The 22271-nt window shown below is 34.7% G+C and overlaps 10 protein-coding genes across 10 annotated transcripts; 2 read left to right on the plus strand and 8 right to left on the minus strand.

Moving 5' to 3' along the window:
- Positions 1 to 468: 468 nt before the first annotated feature.
- Positions 469 to 1497, minus strand: Chro.70479 (hypothetical protein). Its single annotated transcript, XM_663450.1, has 1 exon — positions 469 to 1497. One exon carries the CDS (start codon positions 1495 to 1497, stop codon positions 469 to 471), a length of 1029 nt encoding a protein of 342 aa, XP_668542.1.
- Positions 1498 to 1766: 269 nt separating this feature from the next.
- Positions 1767 to 1979, minus strand: Chro.70478 (hypothetical protein). The annotated part of the gene is made up of 1 exon (XM_663451.1): positions 1767 to 1979. The coding sequence occupies one exon, from the start codon at positions 1977 to 1979 to the stop codon at positions 1767 to 1769; it is 213 nt and encodes a 70-aa protein (XP_668543.1).
- A 245-nt stretch (positions 1980 to 2224) lies between these two features.
- Chro.70477 (polythreonine protein) lies at positions 2225 to 4009 on the minus strand. Its single annotated transcript, XM_663452.1, has 1 exon — positions 2225 to 4009. One exon carries the CDS (start codon positions 4007 to 4009, stop codon positions 2225 to 2227), a length of 1785 nt encoding a protein of 594 aa, XP_668544.1.
- A 203-nt stretch (positions 4010 to 4212) lies between these two features.
- Positions 4213 to 5244, minus strand: Chro.70476 (hypothetical protein). Its single annotated transcript, XM_663453.1, has 1 exon — positions 4213 to 5244. The coding sequence occupies one exon, from the start codon at positions 5242 to 5244 to the stop codon at positions 4213 to 4215; it is 1032 nt and encodes a 343-aa protein (XP_668545.1).
- Positions 5245 to 5810: 566 nt separating this feature from the next.
- Positions 5811 to 10808, minus strand: Chro.70475 (hypothetical protein). The annotated part of the gene is made up of 1 exon (XM_663454.1): positions 5811 to 10808. The coding sequence occupies one exon, from the start codon at positions 10806 to 10808 to the stop codon at positions 5811 to 5813; it is 4998 nt and encodes a 1665-aa protein (XP_668546.1).
- Positions 10809 to 11217: 409 nt separating this feature from the next.
- On the minus strand, positions 11218 to 12171 carry Chro.70474 (hypothetical protein). Its single annotated transcript, XM_663455.1, has 1 exon — positions 11218 to 12171. The coding sequence occupies one exon, from the start codon at positions 12169 to 12171 to the stop codon at positions 11218 to 11220; it is 954 nt and encodes a 317-aa protein (XP_668547.1).
- A 395-nt stretch (positions 12172 to 12566) lies between these two features.
- On the minus strand, positions 12567 to 14132 carry Chro.70473 (hypothetical protein). The annotated part of the gene is made up of 1 exon (XM_663456.1): positions 12567 to 14132. One exon carries the CDS (start codon positions 14130 to 14132, stop codon positions 12567 to 12569), a length of 1566 nt encoding a protein of 521 aa, XP_668548.1.
- Positions 14133 to 14970: 838 nt separating this feature from the next.
- Chro.70472 (hypothetical protein) lies at positions 14971 to 18303 on the plus strand. The annotated part of the gene is made up of 1 exon (XM_663457.1): positions 14971 to 18303. The coding sequence occupies one exon, from the start codon at positions 14971 to 14973 to the stop codon at positions 18301 to 18303; it is 3333 nt and encodes a 1110-aa protein (XP_668549.1).
- Positions 18304 to 18775: 472 nt separating this feature from the next.
- Positions 18776 to 19525, minus strand: Chro.70471 (phosphoglycerate mutase). The annotated part of the gene is made up of 1 exon (XM_663458.1): positions 18776 to 19525. The coding sequence occupies one exon, from the start codon at positions 19523 to 19525 to the stop codon at positions 18776 to 18778; it is 750 nt and encodes a 249-aa protein (XP_668550.1).
- A 439-nt stretch (positions 19526 to 19964) lies between these two features.
- Positions 19965 to 21950, plus strand: Chro.70470 (hypothetical protein). The annotated part of the gene is made up of 1 exon (XM_663459.1): positions 19965 to 21950. The coding sequence occupies one exon, from the start codon at positions 19965 to 19967 to the stop codon at positions 21948 to 21950; it is 1986 nt and encodes a 661-aa protein (XP_668551.1).
- Positions 21951 to 22271: the final 321 nt, after the last annotated feature.

Consider the following 22271-nt stretch of genomic DNA (forward strand, 5'->3'; position numbering starts at 1 on the left):
TTGATTCTGGTGATAAAGCCGATATCAATAATGAGAAAAAGAATAAGGACTTAAACTTATTTAAAAGAATCAATAGATACTTTAAAAAACATATGAAGAAAAAAAAAGTATAATCTATTTTGATAGTTATAGAGTAGTATATTCATCTAGCTAGTTACATTATATAAAGAGTAATTAACAAGGTTATTCTGTATTTTGAATTACAACATAGGTTTGGTTGCCAATATTATAATATTATTTAAGATTGTTAAAAAAAAGTCATTTAAATTAGAAATTGTTTCTTTTTAAAAACAAAACAATAGAAAACTTACCAAATTCTCAATATATTTTGGGAAACCTGCTCTTAGCCTCCAATAGCCCAGAGGTCCATGATAATATTCCGTAGAATTGTGGAATTTTTGACTATTTTCCGAGCTTAAACTGAATCTATCCAAGTATTCATTCTTTAGAACTAAATTACCTTTAGATTCAAATTATTTTGGTTGAAAAGACTAAATTTTTACACTTACCTATAATTTCTTCATCTATTGCAAATAAAAGTTTGAAACCATTACCAGAATGAAAAGCGTCAAACTGTTGACTTTCTGGAACGCCATATTCACGACCTAAAATCTTTCCACTTCTTGCTATATTTTGAAGAAACTCATTTTTGCAAGACCCTTTTTTTGAATCATGCTTTCTGTATTCTTTGGCCGGATTATTTCCTTCTTGACTGGATTCTAAACAACTACTTGTGCTTTTCAGATCAAAAATCCTTTTAGAGCATAAAGTTTTTAGTATAAAAATTAAGTAATTCAAACTCAAATTCGAAATAGGAACCAAGTCTAGATTTAACCATTCCCCTTCTTGATATTTATTAAGGAAGAAATGCTTGAAGGATTTTCCACCTTCATGTATCACCATCTGGTCCAATGAAAATTGAATACTCATTACTAATTCTTTATCTTCCATAATTCTTAAAGTAACAGGGAGCCTCTCCTTTGGAGGGAATTGGAAAGCAACCTTAAGAAACCCCCCATCTGCTTTTATCCCAGGAAAACTCTCATACAATATATTGGTTATTTGAATTGAGTTACTTTTACATCTCTCCTCAAAATAACTAATCAAACATTCAAATCTGGAGTTTCCAGGCATATTCTTGAAGCTCCATCCAATCTGGAGTGGATTCAATGCTTCCCCTATAAAAGCAGATCCAAAAGCTACCAAAGGAGAATCTGTTTTTACAATCCCCCCTAAAGCCACCTGGGAGTTATCAGGTCTAACTGCGGAAACTCTGAATGTATTTTCAGTCCAATCCATTATCAATTGAAGATCTTCTGTGCTATTCTTTGATATAAATAGAGGAGAACTATCATAAAAGAAGCCACTACTCTTATTGTCTTTAGAAAAGAGATATATCTTACATTCTTTGATAATAATGTTTAATAAATTCTTCAAGTCCCTTCCTATGAAAATAATTTTAATTGGATTTGAACTTGCACCATATTTAATTCTCATGCCTAACCTGAATCCCTTAGGATTCAAATTTAAGGGAAATCTGAAGGTATTGAAAAACTTTACTGTACTAATTATAGGGTCTTTATCTTGATCTAGGTTCTCTCCTGAAAATCCCTCTTGTCTTTGAATCCCCCCAAACTTTTCTAATTGGCTCTCATAGTTTGTATCATTTCTTGATCCTTCAAAAAGAGATCCATAACCTAAGTTTGTAATGAATAGATTTTATGATCTCCAGATAACAAAGGAAGGAGGTTTGAAGTTATTCAACCTCACCTTATATTTTCGTTAAACTTACTTTGATCAAAAACTTCTGTCTCAAGGTCAATTTTTGACATGTAGATTCCACTCTTGGAATCCATCCTTAAATCTTGGAATATTTTAAAGGGAAATCTTGCATAGTTATTTTCATAATTGAAATAAAAGCTAGTAAATATTAATGAAAAAGTGAAGAAAGAAATTAATGAAAAATAAAACTTATACATGGTCTTTCTAAAAAAGATAATACTAATTTTTTGATGATTATTTCTATCACAGGACAAAACGTTAAGTTACCAAATTTGCACACGATAATTGCAAAATGTGATCTCTGTTAGAGTTTTGTTAAAATAATCGAGAGAACTCCAGGAAAATAATAGGAAGTAATAGATTTGGTTCCCTTTTATCTAGTAATTTTAAATTAAGTTTTTTCAAGTAAAAAAAATCTTCAGTAGAATCAAACCCTAATGCTTTAAAACCATGATAAAAAGCTATCCATCCATGATCCAGAGCTTGTAGACTTTGTAGTAGTTGTAGTGAAAAGAGTTGTTGTGGTAGTTACAGGGTTTGTAACATTTTGAATAACCTTAGAAATTTCATCGGAGGGGAAACTAATAGAAGGTGAAAGGCCTTTATATACTCTCCAATAAACTAGAGGTTGGTATGTTGGACTATCTTGTACTGTTGCTCCATTCAGTTCTTTACTGGGAACATTAATACTTAGTGCGTAAACTCCTTTATAAGTAACATAGAGTTTTGGTTGTTCTTCACTTTCTTCTATTCCAGAATCCAAAATAAGCTTTGACAATATTGCATATCTGGCAATTAATTCAGAACTTTTAATGGAAGACCAAGAAGATGGTGCAGTGCAAGTAGACTTAATGATAGTGCAAGTCTTAGTACTTTCAGTTCTATCTAAAGTATTAAAAAATTTGGGACTTAATAGAAAGATATCACCAGAAACCCATTCTCCAGGATTTGGAGTTTTCATATAGCTCATGGAAGCAGTTTGAGATGAAGATGGTATTGAGATAGAAATACCCGTTTGACTGAAGTTAATAGAAGCAAAGAGGGTCCCACTAGAAGTTAAGGAGAAGGAGATAGGGTAATTACTGCTTATTGGAGAGATAAAACCATATCTTAGGAATGATACATCAGGTTTCCACTCAACTGGAGAAATTATAGATACTGATGCTGATTTACACGAGCTATCATAATTAATGAGATTACATGAAGATAGGCTTGGAACTTCAAACTCACTTGAATACCTCCATGTAGTTGTAAGCTCTGCTCCAGAGTTATTTTCAAGGACTGCATTTGCAGGTGTGTTAAGATTTGCAAACCTTGGTACTGAGGCTAAAACAGTCATACTGGAGACTAGAATCAAGTATATGAATGCTTTAGTCCAAGCTAGTGTGAGATTTAGTGTTGATGAACTCTTCATTTCTGCATTATACGTCATCTTATCAAAGTGATCTTCATTATCTGAAGTTAGCTCTAAACAACAAGATTTAAGCTTGACTTTAGCAAGTGTTAGGTAGTCAACATCTGATAAAGTAACAGTAAGCGATGATGAGGATAATAAAGACTTGCTAATTGAAAAAGAAATAGATGCTGTTGCACTTTGTATACTCGGAACAATAACGTATTTTTCTGCTTCAACTATGAGCTTTGGAGGCGCAGTGGTAGTAGTTGTTGTTGTGGTAGTAGTTGTTGTGGTAGTAGTAGTAGTAGAAGGAAGCGAAAGAGAGCTATCAACGTTAGTAACTCCCTGTGATATTGGCGTAGAAACAACTTGAGGGGAAGGACTGTACCCAGAATGAATAGCCCCGTATCTAGCATATTCTGGGACGCAATAAATCTCATTAAAGGAAGAATCTGGAGACATTGGAAGACTTCCTAAAGAGATATTTTTGGAGCCAAAAGGACTAACATGAATTCTATCTCCGCTCAGACCAATAATTACAGCACATCGATTATATCCTGATATTGATGGAGTTGTAAACCTCGCTGAGGCCCCAGAAAATGATAACTCAGAAACTCCTCCCTTGCAACTAAAAGTAGCTACAGTCCCTTTGCTTTTCATTTGTAAGTTGAATGTTACATCTTTGTCATTGTTAGGAATCATAGTCATTGCCATTCCATTTCCAATGCGACCTCCATTTCCAATTACATTAACATAAGTTCCACCCCTTCCATCGCATTGACCATCTTTGCTAAGATAACACCATTCAGGAGGTCCGCTGCTTCCTCCCATACTTAAGATCAGTAAGAAAATATAGAAAAATTTAGATTATGATCACTTTTAGGTAGTGAATGGAATGAAATAAAGGTACAAATGAAGTCTAATTATGACAATAACGTGTACATGGGAAATAACTATTCACACAGTTTCGGCGGGAACTTGGGCAAGGAAATTTTACTTTTTTAGTTTCTAGAATAAAAAAAGATTGAATTTAACTACTGACATAATTTAAAAGTTGGTTTCAACATAAATAATAGTTCGTCAAAGGCTGATGAACGCTGAAGCCTATGTTTGAGCATGCATGAAATAGTCTGTACATAATGCTCAATATTCTTAGAGTGCTTTGAGTAGTATTTGGTAGACATAAATAAGTGGGTTTTCTTCAAAATGGATTTATATTCATTAATAACCTTGGAAACAGGTTTTGTAATTTCAAAAATAACTCTTTCAAATGTATTTTTATTATTTTTGGTAAGATTTTTGAATCTATGAATTAAAGTATTAATTTCATTCATTAGTTTAGTAATTCGCCCAAGAATCTGTTCTTGGCTTGAATAAACCCTGTATTTGATATTATAAAAGGAAATTGTTTTCTTCAATATTGACATATTTGCTTGAAGGTAAAAGAATAAATCAGAAGTTTTACTTTTTTTGTTATTGGTTTCCTTTCTCGAGTCTTCATTTAATGAATTGCTATCCAAAAGATTGCTATTCTTTTCATAAAAGAGCAATTCTTTGGCCTTAATAATTATCTTCAAAATTTCATTAATTTTATTTCTTGTGTTGATACATTCTTCTAAATTATCCAAGATTGAAACAGATGAAATTGAATTATATTCTAGTTCAAGAATGTCGTAAATATTTGTTAGTTCAATCAAACACATACTAACTATGGGCGATATTAGCTCATCCACGGCATCTAGAGAATATTCTGACATATTACTCCCAATAACATTTGTATTACCTGTTTTTAATTTTGCTTCGGGATTTACTTCATTCTCTACTTCTTGATTATCTATTTCCAAGAGAATGCTCGTAGCTTTCAAATTCAAGCTTTCAGATCCGGAACTCTCATTTTCTTCATCTTTTATAGGCCCTTCCGACAATCTTAATAAACTAGTCTCTTGAAAATGTCCCAGTCTATTCTGAATTTCAAAATCGGAAGTGAAAATCACCAAAAAAAAGGTAAGTACCAAAATTTTTGATACAAATAAAGAAATGCAACTAGTTTTCCGTATGTCAGTCATCAATCACCATTCAGAATTATTTCTTTTCAAATCATTGCAAATTTCTATTTTAGTTATTAAATGATTTGTTATTTATTATGTTTAGTTATTTCTTTTTTGGCGCCTTATTACGGTTACTTAAGCATTAACTAAAATAATTATCGATTTCTTTTGATTTCCAAAGCGAAATTATTTTTTACATATTTCTTTTATATTATTTAATTTTAGTTAATTTTATTTAATTTAATTATATGAAATCTATTGTGACATTCTTATTTACAGAGAAATAAATTTTTACTAAAGTTTTATCCTTCATTATTAATTTTGAAATTCATGGAGTTATTTTGGAACACATTTATAGTATCCGAACTATTTTCTTTATTTCACCCTTTTTTTTTTTTAATCACCATTCATTCAGTAATTTATTTCTTTTATGACGAAAAAAAACAGGCTTTTAGGCGGGAAACCTGAACCAAAATATAACTCGTATTCTAGACAAACCATTTTGGAATATTTTTCGGATTAGTAGAGAAAACGAAACTGAGATAAATGAAGATTAACATTCACACAATGCCTAGCTAATTACCCTAACCTCTTAGTGTTTTAGAAACGCGATTAACTTCGGACAAGGCAAAGCTTATTTTCTCTTGGGCTGCTTCTGATGTTCTAAGTAAATCCTTGCATATGAAAGATTTTGGCTCCTTATCACAAGGGCATCCGGGATTTTTTGGGTAGACACTGCAGCTGCACTCTAGACTGAATATATTTTTTGAGCAAGGACAGCCTTCAGATAAGGCGTGTCTGCCAGTACAATTTGGATTTACAAAGTCAACTGGATTTTGCAAATCTCTTCTGCAAAGCTTTAATGCCTCGCATTTTTCACTACTCTCGTCTCTACAGAAGCAATTCTTTCTACTTGGGTATGCATAACATAAAGTGTGGCTAGAGCATTTTAATGGATTTTCGATACATTTCAAGGACAATCCATTCTCATTAGCTCGATCAATACACTCTTGCGAGAATTCTTGTTTTGATTTATCTTTTTTCCCTTCAAAGCTGCCATTATCAATGGTAGAGTCTTGATTAGAACTGCCTGTGGTGTTTGTAACTGCATTATAGTAATGAATTTGAGTTTTTGTTGCTTCAACACTATAACCTCTTACTTTCTCGCAATTTCCGTTTCTACGTACCATTCCGAATTTCCAGGCATCAGTTGGCGTTTCCAAGAATTCTCCGGAGACACACTGGCACTGATTAATTGTAAATTGAATTGAGTTATCCTCATCATATAAAGTAATCTTTTCTGATTCCTCAGAAGTTACCTGGGGAATACAACCTTCTGAGCATAATCCTGGGCTACATTTTTTGGAAATGGACGAAATACAATTTCTACTGGAAGAAAGCTTTGCAATCAATGGAGCTGCGAGTTTGCTTGGGTTCTGAGATATTCCTACACATAGATTTTCACTGCAACATGTTGATCCTGAAGAACATTTTCCGCAGGGATGAGCCTGTGATTCAGGTACACTATTTTCCTTGGCTTCTGAAATTCTTATATAAGGATACTTACTTAGATTAACTGCAGAGTCAAATTGACAAACTACAACAAATCCAGCGTTTGGACATCCTTTAACGACCGAACAACCTACAGAAGAGGCTGTTGCTTGAGACACCGTAATGAAATCCATGACTCTTGGAGTAATTGGAATTGTTCCATTATTTCTTTCATATACTTCTTCAGCTGAAAACCAGGAATCCACAATCTTCAAAGGAGAATTTCGCTCGTCGTATTCTTCACCTATCTCAGAAGAATAAATAACCTCACTCTCTCCACCTCTGTATGGGAATTCATGAGGACTATTATTGTTCTTTCCTGCCAAACAAACTGTAGCCCAGTTTTGAGCATATCCTTGTAGAGAATAATCCCATTTTAACATATTCATATTAACTGCATTCTCACCTAATTTGCTTCGTTTCTTATTCAAAGCATAAAGAATAGGCCTTGAATCTAGTATTGTTAATTTTCCCTTGAGTTCAGTTTGTAAAGCTGATGAAAGAGCTTGAGAAACTGTATTGCCATTTCTTCCATTAGAAATAAGCTCCAAATCTAACAAGTTGTTATGTGTTACAAGAACACTTGGAGAATCCAATCTAGTCGTATTTACACTTATACAACTTCCTCTAATCAAGGCTTTTCCATCCTGTAGTAATCCTGACTGAGGAGAACTTCCACTCTTCTTTTTACTGCATGTACATTGGTTAAAAATGTAGTGATCATAGAAAGGATCACTTTCTTCCAATGGTTTTAGGCATTGGCCCTTACAGTTCAGATCTTTGCAGTTTTTGTAAAAAGAGGAACTACATGACTTTCCATCTTCATTACTGAGGGAAATATCATTACATACTGAGAAATCTTGTCCAATACTATTTCCACCTACACAAAGATTATTTTCACAACAACTTGCTTTTGATCCACAACAACTGCATGGAGCTTTTGGAATATTTAATCCATCTTCTATTGGCTTAAAGGGATATTCCGTTTTGTCAAGATGATTGAACTGACAAACTACAAAGTATCTTCCTTCTGGACAATTTGAAAATATTGAACAACCAACAGAAGTAGCATGAGCACTAAATAGTTGTTTTGCTGAATCTGGAATGGATTTTCCATGCTTATTTAAAGATTCAAGGAAATTTTCACCTTGAATATTACCATTTGTTGAGATTAGTGGTTTGGCCCAGCTAGCTACTATGGATGCTACATTATTTGGGAGTAGTGTCTCATTAGCTGGAGATAAGTAAGTTAGAGGAGGAACTCCATTGATTTCAAAGAACCTATTTAGAGATGCAATTTGGCATTGTTTTGCTGAAGACTTAGCAATTCCTTCTAACGTGAAATCGTAAGCCAATTTGTTCATGTTTGTTGCAAATTTACCCACAATACTTCTGAAACTATTGATTGCAAGCAAAAACTCTTGTCTAAATTTGTCAGTTAAATCTTTTTGAGTGAAAGAATCATCTTCTGGTAAATCCATAAAGACGTCAGACAATAATGTAATGTTGTCGTTATCCATTGAGAATCCCATTCTTTCAATGTTAGCAGTTATATTACCCTCAATAGAATCCATTACTGTCTCACTATATTCTTCTTCAAAGCCTGGAAGCTTGAGACATAAACCATGAGAGTTTACCAAACCAAATAAGTAACCATAAGTTGCTATGGGATATGGAGTAGAAACTCCATCTATCATTAACATACGGTTAAATCCATCAGTAGTAGTATTTCTGTTGTAAATTTCCTCAATAAGAGTTTTGTTAACTTCTAAAGCCTCGGGATTTGCAAAAGCAAGTTTACTCATATTTTCTGGACTTACACAGAAACATTGGTGAGCTAAATATGAACTACTTGGATTCATGCAGTTAACCTGACAATTTAGTTGGTTACAAGGTCTCACAAAGGCAGATCTGCAACCTCCATTTTGACGGTTTTCCAGAATTGGGGGAACAAAAGTAATACTAGATTGTGATATATCAATACCAACACAGAGATTGTTTTCACAGCATGTGGAACCTCTTCTACAACGACCACAAGGTCTTCTTTGTTGCAGGAGCAGGAATGGATCAGCTTCAATATGGAGATAAGGTAAGTCATATTCTAAATATTTGATATCCAAAAGCTTTCTTCTTGAAATTGATTCTTTAATGTGCATTGGGTCTTTAAAGTTTGGATAGTTGTATTGGCAAACAAGAACTGTCTTAATACCATTTAGTTTACAGTTAGTTGCTATAGAACAACCAACACCTGTTGCTTCTGCTCTTAGAATCATTCTATAGTTATAGAAGTCTTTTCCATAGTTATTTGTAACATTGTAGAAATCAAAGGTTTCACCTTCAGAATACCAACTTTGTACTGCATCTTCTATAATCTGGATTGGATCAGCATTTCCTAATTGCATATTAGCCATTTCCTGATCGTCAATATCAACTGGAATGGAGGATGTCTCATTTAACAGATACAATGTTTCACCAGATCCTCCTCTGTATGGCCATTTGACAAATGGTGGGAAGGTTCCATTGATACCCAAGAATTCTGAGAATTGATCTTCAGACTCACAGATTTGTTTGGCTCTGACTCTGGAATAACCTTCGAGAGTAAAGTCATACATTAACATTGCCATATCAGCAGCAGGTTGAGATGATCTGACAGTATTCAAATTATTCAAAACTGCTGATCTGATGCTATCTGAAGAGATAATTTTGGCTCCAATATTCACCTCTTCAGGCTCTTGTTCTTCATGATTTCCACCTACATCTGGAATTTCAATAACTTTTGGAGCATCTCCATTGATGTTTCTGCAGACTCCGTGAAGATAGACCTTCTTATTTTTCCAGCCCTCAGTATAAGATAACTGAGGGTCGAGGGGTAGTTGATCAAAGAGAAGCATATCTTCAATAAGTTGTTTGGAAGTACATAAACATTGGTTTATAAGAATTCCTTCAGGAACTTGATGCTTATCTACACATGCATCAGGACAGTTCGAGCTTGAACAGGTTTGGTAATACTTATCCAAGCAATAGGAGAGATCATCATTATTTTCGTTAATTGGATCTGAAAAAGTACATTTTGGACAGGATGATCCAATGTCTCTTCCAACACACAAATTTTGATAACAACATTTGGCTCCAAAACCACATCTTCCGCATGGCTGACGTTGAGGTTCAGTGAGATTGAAAGCCTTGTGAATATGTGCATAAGGAGGGACTTCTGGGTCAGGCTTATCACTAAATTGGCAAACAACAACAGTTCCAACATTATCATGACAGTTTGTTTGGAAAGAACATCCAACAACGGTAGTCTTGGCTAAAACAAGCTGTAAGTATGGTTCTGCATACTGGTAAGAATTTCCAATATCCCATTTAAAAATGTTTGAAAAATCTGTTTGTCTTGGCAAGAGAGAACTTGTATTGTTCCACTGTTGAACAAGATCACAGACCTTATCCATTACTGTCCTAGGATCTGCAGTATGGAGTTGAGGAGAAGTGGCTATTAGTTCTCCCTCAGCTCCTTTGTATGGCCATACATTAGGGCTTTGGAGAACTTCTCCAGTAGAACATATCCTTTGAGCTGAGTTGGTTGCATATCCTTCAATTGTGTAATCCCAAGCTAACATGTTCATATTTGCAGCTTTCTCTCCTTCTACAGATCTGATTTGATTCATACAATTCAAAATAGCAGCTCTGATATCCGGGATATTTTTTGCAATATTCTCAGGTGACTTGCCAATTTTGGAGTAGTAAGTGTTATCACTTTCTTTGAAGGTTTCACCATTGTTAAGATGTAAGTTCCAGGTTTCAGACATATCATTTTTGTTTGTGTTTTCACCATTCAATAGCTCAAGTGTTACGTTTCTATTAATCTTCTCAACATCATTATCTATGCTGACATAGTTTTCTAGATCTTCTGTGTGGGATTCAGTATTACCTATTTGATTACTAGCTGGGTCGCTTAAAATGCTCAAATCCTGCGAGGCAGAAAGTCCAAAGTAAAAGATTGCCAAGAGAAAAACCTTTTTGAAAAGTTCCATATTCAAAGTCTTCTTGTGAGCCTTGAGTATTTTAAGATTCTTGCAATCTTTTAATTCAAATAAAAATCCTCTGAATCAGAATAATGAAAAGAAATTAGTACAGTTCTGATAGTGCAGAAAAATAATTATCTCTGTTGTTTTAATAAACAGTATAGATCGGGCCATAGTGCCCCAAATTAAATCCAATATTCTGCAATTAATAGCTCGAAGTACCCAAGTTTTGGCGGCTATTCGTTACGAGTCAAAGATTTAGAGGAAGGAAATAAATTGCTCGAAACAAAAAAGTTTAAAAGAAAAAGTTTAAGAGGAATAATTAATTAGAGAAATAAGTTATACACAAACAGAGAAGCCATTCGTTAATCATCCTTGATTTCACATTCTTCCCCCCTCTTGATCTACTACAATAGAATTAGATGAAAATAACCTTTTGCGGTAAAAATAGAGTAAAAATCATCTTCGAGTTGAATTCTCTAGATAACATATCTATCTGCTCGTTAAATAGATTGACCATTTCCTTTACTTGGTTATGGATCTCCTCAACTGTTGCATTCCAGAACAATTTCTTTTTATTGTTGTGAACAATTTCACGTAGAAAGGTCTTTGAGATTTCATTATATTTTGAAGCCAATTCAGAAGTCTCAGTTGCTGAGTATGATCCTGATCTTGACATATTATTAACTTTTGTTCTGATAGACTCTACTTCATTGAATTGCTGTTCAAGAAGTGAACAAATTGCAGAACACTTCTTTACTTCCGGACGAAGAGTGTTATTAATATATTCTCTGGATTGAACTAGAACTTTTTCAAAGTTAGTCAGAAGGGACTTCTTCTTTGCTCTAAATAAACCTTTTTTTTGTCCTTTAATCTCGATGTATTTTTCAACTTGGTTGCACCAGTTTGTAAGTTGACCCATGGAAACTTCTAGTTGCAACCCAAGAATTGGTGGAATTTGAGAAAGTTTGACAATATCTAAGTGAATAGGGAGGAGACTCTTGGAGATTTCATCTAATGATATTGATTTATCTTCAGGCTTCTTACTTGCAGATTTTTCCACTTTAGACACATTAGACTTTGGGATTTCCTTTGCTAAGGAGGAGCCTGTGGCATTCAGATATTGAGCAAGTCTCTCAGCAGCAACTCCTTGACCAATTTCCTCAACAAAATTCTTTTCTTTAGGGTCGAATGGGTCAATGGAGACCCTTGGGAAGTCTGCTTTCTGGTTCTTAGTATTTGAATCCTTTCCATCCTTATTTTTGGAAGGGAGATAAGACTCTACAAAAGTTGGAGCACTTGTCACATTTCCAGCCTTGCTTTTGGCATTCTCTATAATTTTTCTTACATTCGTCTTCTTTTTGTGAGCCATTTCTAAGTGACGGCTATATATTTCTCTTCCAGTATACGCAGATCCACATTCCTAAAGAACAAAAATCAATATGTAAATGATAAATAACAGCTAAATCATAGTAAACTAACCTCGCAAACAAAAATTTGAGTAACATCCATCTTTGGAAAAATTTACTCTTTTTTTGGCAATTAAATTTATTATTCTGATCAGTATATCTTGATAATTGTCAACTTCTTACACTGCATGTGAAATTGGCGCCTAAAAAGTGTAGACTTAGATATACAAGTGTAAAGAGAAAAAAAAAGTATAACTAAAAAAACAGATCTTTAGGAGACTAAATCTATACAAAAAATAAAAATAGATAAGTATAAATTGATATATATATATGTTTTAATTAATTGAGTCAAAAAATGCTATACTGCTTTGACTTCAATGAATGAATGTGTATCGGGAATCTTTTCCATGCTTGATTTGTCCTTAGTGATGTGCACAATCTTTTGACCTTCTCTTGTAATGAAGTAGAAAAGTAAAATGCTGATTATCCAAGGGAAAATTGTCATGCAAAGAATGGCATTGCCCAGTGCAACATAATTTGAAGTAGAACCTGAGAGTTTTTTGCTTGAGTTGTATCCAAAAATAGAAACTGCAAGATCTCCAACAAATCTAGTTCCAAAAAATGCTGCTCCAATTCCCTCGAATGTGGATGATAGAGCAAAAACTGTTGCTCTATGTTGAGGTAGAATGACTTCGCAGAGGATGGGTCTACAGGCGCCAATTCCAGGCCATCCTGCAAATAATCCAATAATGAACGAAATAATAGAATAAACCATTAATTTAGATTGTTCGGAATCGAAATAAGAAACTGCAGTAGGAACTCTTGCAATTAGAAAGTATAGGAATATGGATCTAAAAACTAGGGAAAGCTGAGCCATCAATATCCTTCCTTTGGAAGGAGAGAAGTTGTAAAATATATCACTAACAAAACCAACTATAGGCGATACAAACATTGCAGCAACCCAGCTAATTGAAACAATGAATGAAGCGCTAAATTGAGAAAGTCCAGTTGATTGGAGCCACATTGGAATAAAGTTCAAAGCGCTTCTGGGGATTGCATTGACCATTCCCAGGATAAATAACGAAATTACAGTTTTTGACTTGAAAACGTAGCCTAAATTTTTGATAGATGAAATTCCATTAAATTTTAAAAATAAGTGTTTTTGGTTTTGCTGATAGTCTTTGTTAGTACTAGAAATAAATATTTTTAATAATGTAAAAAGAACTATTCCAGATAAACTTGAAAGAAGAAATGGAAACATCCAGAGTCCAAATTGCTTTGAAGTTTCAATTTGATGTTTATTGCTTACAAATCCTGTAAATAGTAGAGCACACTGTCTTCCAATTGTCTGGAAAAACATAAGTTGTCCAAAGTATTTTCCTCTTCCACCATCTAAAATCTTATCTGAGGCTATCTTTTGCGATAATGGACCAAGTACTGCGGAAAATAATCCCCAAAAACACATAGAAAAGAAAAATTGGTTTATTGTATGTGAAAAACATATTAGAAGTGAAGAAATTGTTAATGAAATAATTGAGAATCTCATAATATTAATTGGGTCCGAGTTATCTATTATCATTCCCCAAAATGGTGAAGCAATAGTAAACATAAGCTTTTGTAAGAAAGCTGCTGTACCAATAGCAACAGGATCCATTGATAAAAGGCTTTCAAAAAGTGTGTAGTTTGCAGGGAATAACTGCTCCATATATCCTTGGATACACCCATAAAATAGAATATAATGACCAATTGTTAGGTTTTGTGTCTTCCAAATTAGAAACGGCTTTTGCTTTATTTGCATGCCATTTCTGATTAAAATGTCATTCTCAGAACCCGAGGAATCTTCTGAAGCATCCTTGATCTCAATATAAATCTTTTCCACATTTCTGGATGTGGGTTGATTTGAATTGTTTAAAGGGCTATTCATATTATTACTTTGAGAACGTCCATAGCTTTGGCAAAATTTATTAGAGAAAAAGTTTTAGAGGATTGCCAGATTTAAAATTCACTTAATTACGATTAATCCAGGGATATTCATATAATTTTGAGTTGATTTCATACAAAACTGGGAAAGATATTATCAGAACTTTCAACCTCCAATTTGCTTCTGGTATAAAGTGACCCGTGCATATTAGAATCCGGCGGGAACTTTTTCTGAAAAAGTTCACAGTAAAAGAAAGCTACGGAGAATTTAGGCAAATTTAAGGCAAAAAAAAAAAAAAATCAAAGACACTCAACAAAAGATCAAAACTAACTATGAAGAAGAATATATCTGATAATGCAGATAAAACTTCTATTGGATAAAGAAAGACAGCCTAGGATGCATTGCTGAGAATCTTACCAATGAAAAAAGGTGCAAAAAATAGGAAGAAAAATTGATTTAGAAAGTCAAAAATAACTATTTCTACCGGTTGATTTGTACGTAATATTTTTGTATAACATTCAAAAAATGCTAGATGAATAAAAAGATTAATAGATGCAAGTCTCGGCGTTGGCGCCATCTATTAATTTATATTACTGGATCTAATGAGGAGTAGAATTTTTTTTACCAGTGCAACAAAGGCAGATAAGTAGGAGATTGAAAGTGAGAGAGTGAGAGCTAATAATAATTCCTTGTTTTTCAAGGTAGGATAAAAATATTGGACACTTACTTGATCATAAATAAGGGTTCATAAGAGGAGAAGTGAATCATTGAAGGATATATATATATTCAAAGAAGAGTTGTCTTTAATAAATTATATATTTGAGGCTTTTAGAAATAAAAGATGAGAAATATTTTGATTCTAGTGGTTGAGTTGGCATTGATAGGAGGATGTCTTGGGGCAGGATATTTATCTAGAAGTGGAAACATTGCAAGAAATATGGTTAAAAGGCAGATCATGGATTCTGCAAGAACTCCACAGATTATTAGTGGTATTAAGGTTAGCGATAGAATGATGAAAGATCCAGAAATTGCAGCTCAGATTAAGCTGGCTGAGGAGCAGAAGAAGATGTTTGATTCTAAGCTAACATCAAGTCCTCCTTCATTACCCAGACTAGACCGTCCCAACTTTAACAATTTTTTGTTCGCTCCATCTGACTTGAATTTAGCTGGAGTTGAGGAAGCATGGGATGAGAAGGTACATCAGGTAGTTGTTCAAACTGATGGAGAAGTTTCAGCAAAAGTTAAGGGAAGACTTAGATTACAATTTTTGAAGAAGAGAGGCTTTTCAGCAAGAGAAGGCTCTTTAGAGGAGATTCATGCATTGAGAATCAGCCCAAACTACCATCCTGAGAAGTATATGTTGAATTATCCAGGTGGTAAGCTTTCCATTCCAACTCATGATGAGAAGGGAAGGCCATTACCAGATGATCATATTAAGGCTTTGATGGCAAGAGCCACTCAATTTGATGCTCAAACAATGCTCGGTCCTTATCCATCCACATTCTCTGAGTTGGAGAGTGTAAGACTATCAGCAGGAGTTCCAGGGATTCCTCCAGCTTTAGGTTCTCAAGTTTCAAGATTCGGTGTTCCATCAATGATGGGACCATCCGGAATTAGAGGATATGCTGGCACTGGTGGAAAGGTTTCATTAAACGTTTACGGGCCAATGGGACCAATGGGTCCAATGGGTAGTCCAATGGGTCCAATGGGTAGTCCAATGGGTCCAATGGGTCCAATGGGTCCAATAGGAGGTCCATTAGGTTCAATGGGTGGCCAAATGGGAGGACCAATAGGTAGTTCAATGGGTCCAATGGGAGGCCCATTAGGTTCAATGGGTGGCCAAATGGGTCCAATGGGTCCAATTGGAGGTCCATTCGGTTCAATGGGTGGACCAATGGGACCAATGGGAGGATATATTCATGATAAGATGGTTTCTGGAGTAGGCCCGGTTGGAACCATGAAGGCTGGATTGTACATGCCAGGAAGTCACTCAAAGGTAAGACAGTTTTTGGATGAGAGCAACCCAAAGAACCCATTCCTAGTTGTTTGGGACCCATCCAAGCTTTCTGCCTCATTACAAGCTCCAACTGACATGAACCCAGTTCATGAACGTTTTAGAAAGGTTAAGAGTGGGGGGCACCAAATGTGGATCAGCTCCAAGTCAAGGAACACATTGGAAGTTCAAGGAAGAGCCTTGGATTTAGCATCAAGAGGTTATCGTGTCTTTATTACTCCACCTATTACAATGATTCCAACTCCAGAGCATCCTGGTTTAGGAGGACTTTTACAGAGTAGCACTGGTGGCTCCTCTTCAATTGAAGGTAAATTATTGGTCGAAAAGGCTGCAGGATTTTGGCCAGTTAGTGCCATTAGATTTGCAGGTGGAGATTTGGTTGTTCAGGCTATTGGATGGCAAGGATCTAGAATGTTACCACCCATGTTGGCTGAAAGTGTCCGTACTTTACAGAGATTCAGACCACAAAGAATTATCATCCGCGATATTGGAGATACGTACTGGCATTTGATTGGCCCATACAAGGCCTCCAAGATCCCAGGATATGTCTTACCAGAGAAGATTGTTTCCGGAATTCCAAGCTTCCCCACTCATCCTATTGAATCTGGAAAGGGACCATTTGAAAAAGCAAGCCGTTTCAGAAGACACGTTCCAACTGATGCACCATTATGGGGTAAATCTGCTACTTTAACTGGCCCAGTATTAATGCAACGCACTGATAGACATGGTGCTAGCGAATTAGGAAGAGTACTTCCAATCAAACCAAGTGGCTTGTTCAGAGATACTAACGAATGCTTGGCACTTCAACAGTATGGAAGAGAACCTTACAAGTTTGGATTACTTTCCACTATGGGATCTGGTAAATTGTATGATATGGCAGTTCGTGCTGCATCCAAATTAAGAGAAAGAGGCAGATTTGCTTTTGTTGAGGATGCTTGTTTAGGATTAAGAATATTGATCACTATGTATGATGAAATGAGAAACGATGTTCAGTGTGCATCCGTTTTGAGAGCTACTGTTGCTTTGAGAAATGAGGCAGGATTAGATGAGTTCATTAGAAAGGAAATATGTTCAGGAATCTTCAAAATGCCATCATTACCAGCCATTGATTTGAGACCTTTGAACTTGGCTTTAATGAACCCAACTGAGATTGCTGCTCATTATAACTTAAGATCCTTCCCAAAAGTTGCTCCATACACTTCAAGATTATTTGGAGCTGCTATCCACAAGTCAGAAGCTCTTCAGGAAGCCATTTCAGCATCCCCTCTCGCAAAAGGCGTTGATTCTAAGATTTATCGTGATGTTTGTTCTGAAGTTTCTTACACTTTACAAGAACTCAATCCATTCGAGAATTCCTCTGCTCAACAGTGCGCTGAGTCAATTAAGGCCGTTTTTGGTCTCCATGTACAAGAATGGGAGGATGTTGCAGATAATGTCTTGGTTGATATTTGCTCCAAATCTGGTTACAGATTGTTACCTTCAAGTGATTTATCAACTACAAAGATCTACGGATTTACTGAGATCAGAGAGATCTTCTTATTAGAAAAAGATCATGCCATTCATAGACCTTATTTACTCGAGGATTCAGTTATCTTCGAATCCAAGGTTAAAGCACACAGTGCATGGTGTAAAGCTACTACTCCAGAAGGCAAATGTGTTGCTACTGACTTGGCAAAGAAATGCGATGGATTATCAGTTCCTTTGGTTAATCGTTCCCAATTATTTGCTTACTTCTCTGAGCAAATCCTTAATAAGATGGTTAAGGGATCAACCATTCCAATCTACACAAACACTATTTGTGGTATTTTCTCAGCAGTTTCAGCATTTTCTGATGATGAACAAACCATTTCAGATACTTTATCTAAACGATTAGGTTCAGTTTTCCCTGTATTTGCTGATCACCAGGCATTAGTTACATGGAAAGGATTCTTGTCACACGAAAAGAAGATTTTGAAGATTAAGAATTTAGCTTCAATTTACCAATTATATTCAAAGCCAATGAAATACTTAAGCGCTTCAGACCAATCTTTGGTTGCAGAACATGAGAATGAGGGAAATTACAAGTCAAAGACATCCTCTGTACAAAAGGATGAAGAAAGTTTTTCTGATTCAACAGTTGCTACTGAGGGTGATGAAGGGTCTGAGGAAGAGCAAGAATAAATATTAAGTGTCATATATCATTAAAATAAGAATCTCCTGATCATTTATTTGTAACTTTAGACATTATTTGCTAAAGTATAATACAAAGTAACCTGAAACTTTCCTTATTTTAAATAATAATGTATGAATTTAAATCAGTAAAGAAGAGTGGATAGGGCTACAGGGCTACTTTATTTATCAACTTTAATAGTCCTAATATATCTCTTATACTAAAAGGGATGGGTGGTATAATTACCCCATTAATAACAGGAAATCTATTATTTCAGACTTATTTTAGAATTCTAATAATTCCCAAAATTGAATCTTTTTGTCGTGTTCATTTTGTCCTGAAATAAAAAATATCTATCAGTTCATATAAATACAAATTGAGATAAACAGAAAATAGACTTTTTGTGATTTAAAGAACACTTAGTAGTTTCTAGCCCTAAAGTTACTTTAGAGGATAATGTGGCTACTAAAATTTCGTGCCTCTTTACTTAGCTTTTCCTTGATTCGCAACAGCCTCCATCTTAGCCTTGAGTTCTTCCTCGCTAATCAAATAGTATTTCTTTGTCACCTTGAGATCACCATCAAGCTCCAATACAAGTGGACATGCTGTGGGAATATTAACCTCAAGGATTTGTTCTGGTGTCATTCCTTCCAGCAAGTAGAGAAGAGCTCTAAGGGAATTCCCATGAGCAGAAACTAGGACAGATTTGCCTGACATGATTGAAGGAGCAATTACGTCCTCAAAGTACGGCTTAACTCTTTCAACAGTATCCTTCAAACATTCTGTTGTTGGTAAACATGAGGGACAGATACCCTTATAGATTAACTCATTTCCTGGCCATCTTGGATCAGACTTTTCAAGAACTGGAGGAGGAACATCAAAGCTTCTTCTCCAAATCTTGACTTGGTCCTCTCCAAACTTGGAGGCAGTTTCAGACTTATTGAGCCCTTGCAAAGCTCCATAATGTCTTTCGTTTAATCTCCAGTGATTAATAATTGGGCAATTAATATTACCTAGTTCCTTTAAGACAGTCCATGTAGTCATAATAGCTCTCTTTAATACTGAAGTGTAAACTACATCGAATTTGAAGCCTTTCTCTAAAAGCATTCTTCCTGCCTCAATTGCCTCGCTTACTCCTTGCTCACTAAGGCTAACATCTGTCCAACCAGTAAACCTATTTTCTTTGTTCCACTCACTTTCACCATGACGAATCAATGTTAGCTTGTAAGTCATCTTTTCTTGCAATAAGGATTTACCTTAATCGATACTTCTGAGAAAAAACTTAAAATTAATCAAATAGATCAAAAAAGATAGAAATGTTTAGATATAATTAGATTAATTCCACATACCCATTAATCCTCACTCGGGAATTAACGTAATAATGTATCTTAATGGAAATAACATGCTGTGGAAGGCGCCAAAGTTTCCTTTAATGATTTATTAAGTTAAAGAATGGAAAGTTAAAGAGGATAAAAATTGAGAAAAGTTAGGCAATATTTGAGTTATAGATAAGATATATGAAAATGATTAGTTTTAGATGCTTTAGGTTCTACTTAATGTTTTTTGATTATTAATTTATTTCTGTTACCATACCTATAAGAATTGATTGGTTGTAGAACATACTATTGATATTCCGATACTACTAATTGTAAAATGGGGTTTCAAAAAAAAAATGGAGCGTTGTTCTTTTATTAGAATGAAAAATTTTCAGTTATTTAATTTAATTCACTTTTTTTTTTTTTTAAAAGTAATTTGGGTAGCGGGACAGTTATATTTTCTCTTTGGCATAACCGGACATTACCCAACAGGAAAGTTACCAATAGAGGAAAAAAATTCCATGAGTAATAATGATAATTTAAACACTAAAGTTTGCGAGGACGGAGATGTATTGGAGGATATCTTAGTTGCTCTAGAGAATGATAAAATTGCAAGTTCCATCAACAATAAGAAAGTAGCAAATACAATTAAGAGGGAGAAATATGTCAATAGAAGCGTACCTTATTTGAGTAATCCATTTTTCCATGAGTTGATGAGAGGCAAAGAAAATAAACTAAGTGATCTTGACCAAGAAATACCAACTCACTTATTAGCAAGAATTGCACAAAAAAGAGAATCAGCACCAGAACTATGGAAGAAATTGTGGGCAGAAAAGAGGATTTCTGATGTAATAAAGAATTGTGGTGAAGAAGAGATTCCAACAATGGAGAAGATTTTTGTCTCTTGTATTGTGGGAGAAGAAACCACCATAGTTTCACCGGAGCAATATTCTTCAGTTACTGATTGGTCATATTACATTTGGTGGTTATTTTCAAGACGACCAGAGATTTCAAAGATTTCTCCAAAGCTTCCAGGGCATGTAGTGACAGCAGTAGCATCAATGGAGTGGAGACTTCTACCTAAAGTTAGGCCAGACATTTTGAATTTATTTATCTCAAAGGTAAATACATACAAGTCCTCAAACCCCCCTCCAAAAGCAAATGACAAGGGTATCACTCAAAGAGATTATTTCAGGAAATTGATGAAAGAATTGAGGTCAGGGTTAGAAAACAATTTTAGTGAATGGTTATTACCTTTTCTTAGATCAAAGAAGATTCAGATTGAAGGTTTTGGACAAAGTTCAACGAAACATGGTAACTCAAATTCCATTAAGGGATCTGAGCTGATCAAAGAGTCAATGCCAGTTGAGAATATTCCCAAATTGATTTGTCGTGATATTGATAGATCTCTTGTGAAAAAGAAAGGACATGCAAATTTGGCCCCTACTCATTTATTTCCACATCTTAATTCCTCGGATTGTTGCTTGCAGAATCAAATATATCAAAACGTTTACGTAGAAGAGTATTCCAATTTGGCTTGGTCAATGTTAAATACACTACCAAAGATTGATTTTAAGGTTGGAATTCGTGTACAGTTTGTATATAATCCTGAAGGATTAAACGATGAGTTGTATTGGGTAAATGGAGAGATTGAATCAATTTCAACAGAAACTGGAGAAATAATTTTAAAGTCAATTTCTTCAATAGAAGGAATCACTCCAGTTTCTATTTCAACTTCTCTTCTGAACTTTCTTCCTCCTTCAATCCCCACTTTTGAAGTTAAGAAAGATTGGTGGAGACTTATTCCTACAGAATCTACAAATAGTGACTTTTCTAAGGGTTCAATAGTTGTCTATAAGTCTGGTGGCTCAGATATGAAGCTTCTGGATGGGGTTTTAGTTGATATTGTAGGTGAAAATACTAAAAGAATAAAAATTAAGAGATTAATTGACGGAAAGTGTGAAGAAGTGAGTTCTGATGCAGTTTTGAACCGTATTCCGTATGACATCCATCCATTTGATGGTAAATATGATACTGAAAGTTCACTTTCTTCATGGACTTGGTGTATTCCGAGGCATTTCCAAGGAGAGAATTCCAAGGGATCAAAGGGAAAGCTATTGCTATGGTTTGTTTCAGGAGAAATTAACATGATAAGTGACGACCCACTTCTATGCGTATCTATTCAACCAGATATTCCGTTTAATCACGGCTATATTTGGGGGCCATTGCCTATTACGTGCTTTATTGATGTCATAAATCCAAATGGAGGAAACTTAGAACAAGGTTACAATTTCCAAGACATAGATTCTATCTTAGACACACCTCTAAGCTTGCTAGTTTAAAGCAGATAACATTCATAGAGAACTATAATATTGTTTTTTTGTTGAAATCACAAATATTATTTTTTTTCAAATTTTCAATTGCTTTCGACTGCATACGTGTGATTCTTTTTTGAGATTTACTGCTGCCATTATTTTTTCTTATTTGCTATAATATAATTCAAAAAGTTCCCGCCTAAACTGAAAAATTAATTAGAAATAGAGATTGTCTAGAAAAGAGTATCAATAACGTGTAAAATTGGTGTGTATATTTAAGTATTCCAGAAAATCAGTAATGTGAAGTAAATTCTGGAGATTCCCACCAGGTTACTTGTTCATAGCAAA

Source organism: Cryptosporidium hominis (genome assembly GCF_000006425.1).
Source record: "Cryptosporidium hominis TU502 chromosome 7 CHRO017096, whole genome shotgun sequence".
Classification (NCBI taxonomy): domain Eukaryota; phylum Apicomplexa; class Conoidasida; order Eucoccidiorida; family Cryptosporidiidae; genus Cryptosporidium; species Cryptosporidium hominis.